Raw genomic sequence first — 10,725 nt, forward strand, 5'->3', positions numbered from 1 at the left:
TGGGCCTAGTCGGCTTTATTCCCATTACTGTATAAAAAAATTCTCATTATAACATTCAACCAATCATTGTTAGTTTTATCCTATCTCACAGTAGGCTTCGAATTCAATGCCATCGCGTTGATGATTCAACAAAAAAAGGAAATTTTGAAGCAATCATTTATGCCTAACATGTTACCAAGGAAAAGGACACGAAAATGATCATTTCTTACTAAAGTTCGTATGAAAACTTCAACCTACCTGTATTTGAGAAGATATTTTCCTTCGCAAAGTAGTAATTAGCTATAAAATTTGTTAACTCAGCTGTATTCCATCAATAAACTAGGAGAAATGTTAACATTACGTTTTAAAGATGGCGACTGTGGCTGCGGCCATCTTGGATTTCGAACTGACTCGAAAGGCACATTAGGTCTAGGCCTAATTCACAACATATGGAAAGACCCATCTCAGTGTCATTCCAAGCAAGTTTCAGCTAAAATTGTTTTAACGGATAGCGACTGACGAAGTATGGTGCATGCTATAGGCAATTCTGACCCTTATAATAAGAGTAAATGCGATATTTCGAGAACCCTTTAGGCCTAATTGATATAAATATCTGACAAATACTTTATATTCATCTTTGAGCTGTTACAACAAGAAACAACTACGCATATATCTAAAGTATCTTTAGCTAGCGTGAAAATGAGTATGAGAAGTCTTTATGATTAATGATTCAGTGAGTACATTTCATACAGGCAAATACTAGAACTCTATTAAAGTGCTAAAATTACCGTTATTATTTCACACGTGAATACTTGATATATATTTTTTTAATTACCATTATTTTAATTTATTAAGCTACTAAAGAATTACAGCAACTATAAGCTCGATACAGCTTAAAATACTGGCGCAGTGTGATGATTTAAGTAAAAACAATTTAAGCAAAAAAATGGTAAAATTTTGGCTCTATTCAAAGCGAAAAAAGCGCATTTTTAAAATGGCCGCCAAATGGGTCATTTCTTAAGATCCCCGTTAAAAAACCCTATTAAGAATAGAAATGTAATGTTTTGACAACTGGCAACTTGCTACAGATATTGATAGATTTTATTTGAAAATCTCATAACTTCTTTGATCTAGATGTCGAAACGAGACTTCAGTGGGACCGAAACCTAAGAAGAATACATATTTATATAAATCCCGCTGTCTGATTCTTTTATTCTATTTCAAGTGCTGCAACTGTTCATGTATGTACCAAGTTATATATGTACTATGTACAACGTGTATTTCAATTTGTCATGATAAGATATTGTTTTAATTGAATTGAAACAATGACACTAATTCCGTTGACAATCCAATCAGAGTCCTTATGGCTTGTACAAGAGTCACGTGTGTATATATTTATACTCTTGTAAATCGTCATAAGTGAGCATAATGTTACAAAAATAAGTAATAGGTCGCGTGCGCCGATCCTTACCTAAATACGGCGGTAACCTAAGTCTGTTGTGATGTGTAACAGATCGTATTCGGCTGTCGGTACCCAATATACACGATCATTGTTATAAACATCTACATAAGTATAATAGTTTCTTATCTAATACAGGAGTTCGGCATTCAGCCTTTGTCCTGTAATATGCGATTGTCTTATCTTTTATCGTTTAAATGAACGCATTGTTCATAAAACAATGGATGATATGCTGAGAGGGCGCTGTGATTTACCAATACACATGCATTACGGGTGTGTGTTGTATAGTATGTTCATACCCCTATGAATGCCACCGTACTTGTGGAGAAATGTCAAGATCTTGAAACATCAGAAAACATCCTTGGCCACAATGTTATACTCTCGCGGTAAGTATTTTTTTCTTTGTCTCTCTTTGTTTTAAGTTTGAAGTACTCACTATTTTATTTCATTTATCAAGAAAAAAAGTTACTAACGGATAGCAAGTGGACCAAAAATTTCTGCCTACAATGTATACACTTAACCCTATAACCGTAATTAAGGTATATCGAATAATTAACATAACATAACAGCGATATAACTGTATTATCACGATAAAAATATGAACAGTTATTTTACAAAATTCGAAATGTAAATTTTAATTCTATATTTTGTGTGAAAACCCAAAGAAATTCACTGAAATAACGCATTTGGCGTTAACAAACACTAGATGTTTACCGGCCGTAAAATATCTTATTCTCTGTTCATTCATTGACATGCGTTGCATATAACTGTACTAAACAGTAGATCCCAGCCCGAGTCACGGCCGACTGTTGAGACCATTCCTGCGGATGATCATTATAGACACTTACCCTTTTGTAGTTTGATAGATTAATCCGATTGTACACCTGATCCCGATCATGGTGTACTATCTGGATTATTTATACCGAGATTTAAATTCTAAATTATTGCTGTACATTCCTCAATGTAATGATCTATGTAGGGTGTTTAAGTGTGAGACAATCGAGTGTTACACTTGTACAACCACAGTGACATTGGTCACTTCTCATCTCTCTGCGTTTTCGTTACTTTGTGGTCCGAGTTTTCCATCAACTTACGAGGGATTGAACTAATTCAAAGGTAAGATGGATTTTTACATGTGTTTTCTGTATGAAAGAAAACTCTTACAATCTATATAGTCCTCTCTACTTAGGAAAGGACGAGTACATTTTGTACGTAAGAAGTATTTGTCAAACATGGTATGCCGACTAAATAATTAATTCTCGGGTTTTAAAGACATGTTTGTCTTTCACACCCCTCCCCAGTATAGAAAAATATTAGTTGTAGAACAGTTATCAGATAACTGACTAATCTGATCGAACTTACAATGAACGTATTCACAGGATGGACAATAAAGTATACCACTGTGATCAAACTGAATAGTTGTCATTCTTGACACTATCAGTTTATTTGATAGATGATTATTGTTCAAGACTCCACTAAGAGCTAGACATCTATATAATGGCCATTTCATGATGAAACGTAAATATGAAAGATGTCCATGTGCATCGTTTAGCGGATAGTGTTTTCTTTTTACTTGCTGTTTAGTCGGGTTCTTTAAAGCTGCACGAACAAACCATATTGTTACACGACTCTCTTTATAAATGTGAATGAAGTAATTTCGCCTTTTGACCGGTCAATAGTTTGACTGTTGACCGGGGCGGAACGTTTGCATGCGTTTATTGTTGACGTCATTATACAGTTGTTTCATGCTTTTTCAGTCAACAGTCAAAACTCTTTCCCGAGGTGTTGGGACCAACTCGATGAACTGTTTCCCGAGGCCAGAGGGAAAGAGTTTTGACTGTTGACTGAAAAAGCATGAAACAACTGTATACTGTCCAGAGAACCATCTCGTGAATGTTTTATACGAAGGATAAATGCCTTATATCGCACTGGTAACATCAATAAGGAAAAGCCGAAACAGCTATTCCACTCCTAACTTCCATTTTTCAAATCGCATTACCAAAATGTAAAGAAAATGTAGATGTTTGTAACTGTAAGAACTCTACTTAACCTCCATAATCTTGCTTTTTTTTGAGAAACGTTGATGTAGCTTGGTAGAAACAGATGCTATATCATTACACATTAAATACCGGGGCTTTCCTCACTACAAGGAACTATCAATCTGAGGCAAGAACGATCGAGGTATGAAAGAGTCACAAAGAAGAACTGAACATAATAAATAGAAATTTAATGACGTTGCCTTGATGACTTAGTTTTACACTAATAACAGTAATGGTTACATGAATTTACCACTAGAATTCCCTATGTGCTGGTCGTGTATGTCATTTTGTCATAACACCCTTTAAAGTGCTACCTCTCTAGAATATACAATGTACTGTCATTGCTATTAAACTGGACACATAATCGGAACGCAACATACGAATAATTTCCAATGTCACAGACTTTGAGTGATGAACAGGTTCAGTGCCACCATTTTCATAAACCATGATATTTTCGCCAAGTGAGAAGGATCCTTAGTTCTTGATCAATTTGCTGAACGTCCAATGAAAAATGCCAAAAGGGACGAAAAAGAACGAGATTACGAACTGAATAGCAGATGAGCTCTTGCAGTAGAGGTATCCGTAAGAATGCTTTACGGATTTTTAATGTAAAGATAGACCCATGCTTCTCATTTTACAACAATCTATGTTGTCTCTTATATAAAACTAGGTATTTATCTGTCCATGCATTTCGATATAATGAAACTGTAGGGCGATAAAGACCAGTTCACACAAATAAAATAACCTTTCTTTTTCCTTCTCATCAGGTGGACTCTTGTGAAGTAAAACATAAAAACTGGAGAGAATTTTCAAACCTAACGCACAGGGAGTCGGGAATATTTCCGACACCCTATTGCGTGATGTCCGGCCGTCTGTGTCCGTTAACGAGGGGAAACTCCAGGATATCCCAGTCACATTTGCGGACATTCCCAGACTCAACGGCCCCAGTGCTGGAGGCAGGGTCTCCATCATTGATGGCCGGTTATCTGCCCTGGAAAATGCTGCGAACATGCGACCAGGGATCCTAGCACGCGACAACAGATCCAGACAGTCCATACATGCAAGGGATGTCAAATCGAGGGCGTCTGTTGTCACGCGGGATGTAAAGTCACGTGCATCATCGGGCGGCCGACATCGAGATCATAGTGCAGGATTCTTCAGAAAGGTTGGTGTAGAAAGTAAACATCTCTGGGAACCTTCGCATGCAATACAGAATAAGAATTACATTTGTAATTATATAGGCCTACATGTAATTACCACACAACAATCAGTATTGTAATTGAATCATGATGCTCTCCTGATATCAAGTTCTGATCCTTTTATACTATTAAATCTCAATATTTTTAGGCTTTGTCAGCAGCGGAATGTGGTAATTAATAATCTAATGTGCATATGATCACATTCAAAATAAATGATCGAACGTCATCCATGCGAATATCAAGATAAATAGGAACACCTCATTCTTGTAGCAAGCTGGTGTAGGGAGGTCGTGAATTATATACGCCATTAGACCTAAAACGGTCTGATACTGCAGAGACGTTAACCCGTTGTACCTTGCCAATGAGAGGTAAAGTAAGGAGAGAATCGGTACCAACCTATTGTCCCATAAACTAACGTTGTAGATATTGCAGAGATGTTAACCCGCTGAACCTTGCCAATGAGAGGTAAAGTAAGGAGAGAATCGGTACCAACCTATTGTCCCATAAACTAACATTGTAGATATTGCAGATATGTTAACCCGCTGAACCTTGCCAATGAGAGGTAAAGTAAGGAGAGAATCGGTACCAACCTATTGTCCCATAAACTAACATTGTAGATATTGCAGAGATGTTAACCCGCTGAACCTTGCCAATGAGAGGTAAAGTAAGGAGAGAATCGGTACAAACCTATTGTCCCATAAACTAACATTGTAGAAGAAGGATCTCATACGAAGTTTGCTAGTTCTTAAAATTACTACACACGTTTTGACCTCTAGATCTCTGAAGAATCTAATTTCTCTGATTCCCCAAGTAAATATATCGGGTTCGTATAAAGTGCATGCGAGGCAAATAATGTTTTTTTATTGATAAAGATGGCAGAAATTAAAAACTGTATTCCTATTTCTTTAGAACAAGGTGAAGAAACCAAACTGATCTATTTAACACATGTCCACCCTCCTGATTATTCGATCAGACGACAAAACAAATACCTTAAGTGTAATGTTTGCTTGCTTGAAAGGTTAAAGTCTTTACTTGTTACAAGGACTCTTGTTGTAGATGTGTGTTCACTAGGCGAAGAGAAGTTGCCTTTTAGCCTGTATATAGACATGTATTTGTAAGTCTGTCATGCCGATATCGTTAAAATCATATCTTATTTCCCGAAACACGAAAGATATATATGTTTAGATTTTTAAGACCTTAATTTTCTTATCAAAGTCCAGCTCGAAGTTCAAATCAAATCAGCCACATAATGATACATTTAATGTAGTGCATGTCATACTGCAAGATATATATCCCACCCCTTAATTTACCAATATCTAGAAATTGCTGTTTATGAAATAAATTGTGAGAACACCTATCCATAACACATTACACAAAATCTAGGTAGACATAGCAAAGCCATCTCTCACTAATGAGGCCGTGATGAGGTCGGATTTACTTTATAACTTCCTTTCTATCTCGCTCCTGTTATCAAAGAATAACCACCAACCCGTCCAACTAATTTATCACGAGCGAATGGATCCCTACCGTCACAATAATCGCCGAACTGTTTTCTGTCTACGGCGTCGTCTTATAGTCCCAAAATGACTGATGCTCATGGTAAAGTGGCTTTAGAACGTTAGGCATTGACACCACAAATGTCGTTTGTCTGTATTACAACTATCGACAGCAGATCATCATGTTCCACTCCTGTGGAGGACTTGTGATAGTACCTGACCTGGTGGAGCATCACATCTATCCACAGGACAGCCGAATGAGGGAACTGTTCTTTGGCCATATCAAAGCATTTATAATTAGTTTAATATGTAATAATATGTTTTGCATTTTTTCTTTAAGCTCGTTGTACGTTCTGCGTATAATGTATATATATTTTGGACTTTCAGTAACTCAGGTTTTGTGCCTGAAGAAAAGATGTCATTTGGGAACTTTTCATTCAGAGAAATGTTATTCTCCTACAACAATATGTTTTCAGGGTCGGACAGATCTGTCGTCTGCCAGTAGGGAGTTGCTGAGAAAGCGTCTGTTTACCACGGCGGAACACATGCGAAAGGTAAGCAATGATCATACCCATACTCTGATATTGTAAACGTCAAGGTAATAGACTTCAGTACTGTTAAGTCAAAGATTTCTCTTCCAGGGGTCATTCTTAATACGGCTATCTTACTTCCATAGCTTTGTCAAATTATGGATAGAATACAAGAAAACGTGGGAGAATACAAGAAAATATAGACAATTGTTACACTGCAATATTTTCCACATTTAACATTTGACCTTTGGTTTCTCGGCTTCTAAACATAACACTGTATTTAGGTTCACACAATGATTTCTTGGCTTGAGTGCCATCATTACGTCATAGACGACAAAACGTTTGTTTCATGAAATACAGTAAAATGGACAAGTAAGCAAATTGTAATAATCAATTTTCAAATTTTCAAAGAAATATGTATATGTTCTGTAATGTTTAAAACTTCAAAGAAAAACACGTAGGGAGCCATTGGTTTCTCTTTTGTTAAAATACCGTTATTAAAACTATACATGTCTTCCCTACTTTCAGTTATTGCCAAATTCGAATCGTTTCATCAATGGCAAAAGTCATTCAAGGAACAGTAAACATTACTTTGCTTATCTCCATATGTATTCCGGATACGTCAAAACTATACTGAGATTTTTTACCTCATATTTGAAAGGTTTTTTTTTTACTTTTTGTTTTGCAGTCTTCGAAAATATTGAGAAAAAAACCCGAAAAGCTTAATTGCAAAATTAGAAAATTAGTAGAACCTTTCGGAAGCATTAATTTAAAAAAAACCAATTATAAACCTAACTAATATCTATAAATATTTGACCTATATCATTTTATATTCACTTTTCTTCAAACTGAATATAAATTGCAGGAAACACCAACGCCAAGAAAACGAACGGTAACATTTGACCCCAGTATCAAAGTTCGTAGCTAGTCATATCTTTGCAGCAGGCTGATGGCTTTACATACCTTATCAAATGTGATTTATACATAACATGCTTACATTATGACCTGGTGACGGCCGCGTTTTGCCATATGTATTGGTGTCGGTGGATTGGAAACTTTTAGTCTAAATTTGGTGGCGAAAGAAAACGATAATTATCAGAGTCAAGACACAAATAAAAATAAATAGAAAGATTTATAAAACAATCACTGGTTAAGCTTTGAATGTTTTCTAGCTGTTTTTTTTTTACTTTAGGTACAATATATGAATCTTTTGTGCAGGAAATACAATCGATTTCAGAGGTAATTATGTAACAAGGAAAAATCAAAGACTTGTAATAAAACATCTTCAGTCAGTCAAACTGACAGTATGTCTAGATTTGTAAGTCTAAGTTAGATTTTTGGGTGGATAGTCGAGATAAATGGCATTTCGTTCTGTTAAAGCTCTCTGTAAAATGGGTTATCTTGTGTTCGACACCGTTTACATAGGCTTTAAAGAAACGAAATGTCATTTATCTGGACTATCCACAAAAAAGTGACGGTTTCTGGGTAATGTGGTCTGTTTTGTAATTTAGTGTTTGGTATGGTATCGTGTTGCATTTGTACTATCAGCTATACCTATGTTTTGGTACGGGCGTTCAAGTATGAGGTGTAAAATAACAAACTACCTTTTGTATTGGTCAATGTATAAATATTGTTGTTATTGTATAGGGCATTTGACCAATCGTACATTGCATAATATGAACCATCAAAAATATAAATTAAATATTTAGATTCGATTTGAATACGATAATAAAATTGTTACCAAAATATTATTTTGCATCAGAATTTAAACTATCTAAAATATAGCGTCTTTTGTAGCAGAATATCATTGTTAGTAAAGATATTACTTTTTCCCTATTAAATTCTTTATATAACAACAAAGTACGGAATCTACATTGTATAATTATGCTCCGATTTACCTTAGGCATTTCTTTTTATTAAATAGGCTCCGATTTCTTCAACGCAAGAGAAATCACGGACTTTTACCTTAAACACTATATATAATAAGTATCGAAGAAATGCATTTTAAACCTTTCTTAATCAGTTGATGAAATAACTGGTACTAGTGTAACGTAAGTAGTATTGCTAGCTTGTTATACATGCAATGGAGCAGCATCCTCGCTACTCCAGCAGTTGCTTGATTTTCCTTGTTATATCCACCCATGGACTGTGTCATAGTAAGACTAAAGTTTTGCGTGTACGGATGAGACAGGTACAACACAAGAATCGAATGACTGTACACTACATGTTTTGAAGATGAGGGTCGCTCTATGATATCTTCACAGGAAGTCTGTATCGATTTGTGATTGGTCAGTTTTTACTATGACATAGTCCAGTGGTGAATATACTCAATACAATGAAACAGACACACGTTTATTAGAAAACTGTTTTATAACAGGGTCAAAGAGTGAAGAGAGGACAAGTAACAGATATTAGTTTTGACGACATACCCGGCTTGGGGTTGGAAAAAGGAACTGGAGAGGTAATTTGGAATATCACTGTAAATGTAAAAAGAATATTATTTCGTAAAAATCAAGAAGAGAGACGGTCGGTTTATTCCACAAACGTTCTTATATTCCTATATTAGCTGGTCCTAGTTTCATATACGTTTATAACTTTAAGTGGGGGTTTTTCAATTCAAAAATCTGCACTTTAATGCATTGGAAATATCACGATGAAAATATAAAGTGTTAAAATTTTTGTTAACTTCCATTATGTTTTAAAGAATAATTCTAAGAGCTAAAGATTTTCTGTTAATTAAGGAATGTTGATAACACTGGGTCAATATTGAGAATAATCTGTCTTTGACCTGTTCCAGTTGGGCCAGCTGTTTACCGTGTTACGACCTCGCCCTGAAACAATAAAAAACTGGCCAGATGATGTTCTGTCCCAGCGGTTCTACTCTTCACATGATCAACGTCATGCCATTCCGAAATCTCTTGCGAAATCAGGGAAATCATCACGGGGACAGAGTGACGTCATGTCTCGATCCGGGTACAGTGTGATCACGGGAAGGACCGGAGAGACCGTCGCTAGCGCCACCTCGTGTCGGGCTGTAACGAGCGCCACGTCTTCGGAGTCAGAGTATCCGACCGAAAAACGAATGCCACAACTATTGGAGGAATTTTATACAGATAAAAAATACCTAGACAAATTTGTAGAATTTACTGGTGAGTAGGTATCTATTATAATGTATACCAATTTATTTTCGCGTACACAATGTTTCGCGTCTTCATTGTTTTCAAAATATCCGTGCATATACAAAATACAAAATAAACCCCATATTGACAATCGTGCATTCATATATACATATTTCATACACCTGGATTCGCATTCGAGCGCGTACGAAATCACGCGAAAATTTGTATATATATTGCAAAAACAAAGTGGTTTTGAATACCCTTAAGAATAGAACACTTGATCATTTTTTTCTTACACGATTGAATAGATATTATTAACGATGATACATCAGATATACTTAACCTTCAGGTTTTTAGATTATTTATTTGCGAATTCACTTTTTTCTATTCCATATCAACAAATCATTTGATTAACTTCTTAGTGAATGGATAAAATTAGTTATGACACTTTACAACTTTTTAAAAGTAAAGTTTTATCTCGAATTATAAATATTACATGTCATTGCAGGACAAGGATCCGACGAGAGAGTGTACGCCGAGAGAGGGCGCTCTTTTCTAAGTAACAGGGCCAACTATTGGGCGAAACGTGGTGATTTACCGCCACGGCCTCCAGCTACTAATCTGGGCCTCCGTCTGGCACGGGAACGCAGTACGACGGTTTTCTGACGACGAGTGACTTAAAATATGACGTTTTATTTCCTGTTTTGTCTAATTCATAATATTTCAATGTAAACGAAAATAAAAATGAGTAACAAGCGTTAATGGGGCATTGAAAGGGTTTTTGTAATTACTCGGCGTAAAGGATCCAGTAACTTGCATTCTAATATTATGTCAATGTCACAAAGACTAGTCGAGAATCTCTAACCATTTGGTATTGATGTGAAGCTATAAATTTCTTGGGATA

General features: G+C 35.8%; 1 protein-coding gene across 3 annotated transcripts; it reads left to right on the forward strand.

Annotated features, from left to right (window-relative positions):
* Window positions 1-1,674: 1,674 nt before the first annotated feature.
* LOC138327455 (uncharacterized) lies at window positions 1,675-10,590 on the forward strand. Of its 3 annotated transcripts, none has more exons than XM_069273552.1 (7): window positions 1,675-1,824; window positions 4,245-4,642; window positions 6,649-6,726; window positions 7,568-7,618; window positions 9,080-9,163; window positions 9,500-9,851; window positions 10,330-10,590. In XM_069273552.1, the coding sequence occupies exons 2-7, from the start codon at window positions 4,487-4,489 to the stop codon at window positions 10,485-10,487; spliced, it is 879 nt and encodes a 292-aa protein (XP_069129653.1). In that variant the 5' UTR covers window positions 1,675-1,824; window positions 4,245-4,486; the 3' UTR covers window positions 10,488-10,590. The 3 variants fall into 3 exon arrangements, with proteins under 3 accessions (XP_069129653.1, XP_069129654.1, XP_069129655.1); XM_069273553.1 differs by having other exon boundaries at window positions 7,568-7,594; XM_069273554.1 differs by lacking the exon at window positions 7,568-7,618.
* The last annotated feature ends 135 nt before the right edge of the window (window positions 10,591-10,725 follow it).

The sequence above is a fragment of the Argopecten irradians genome, chromosome 7, assembly GCF_041381155.1.
Source record: "Argopecten irradians isolate NY chromosome 7, Ai_NY, whole genome shotgun sequence".
In the NCBI taxonomy this organism is placed as follows: Eukaryota; Metazoa; Mollusca; class Bivalvia; order Pectinida; family Pectinidae; genus Argopecten; species Argopecten irradians.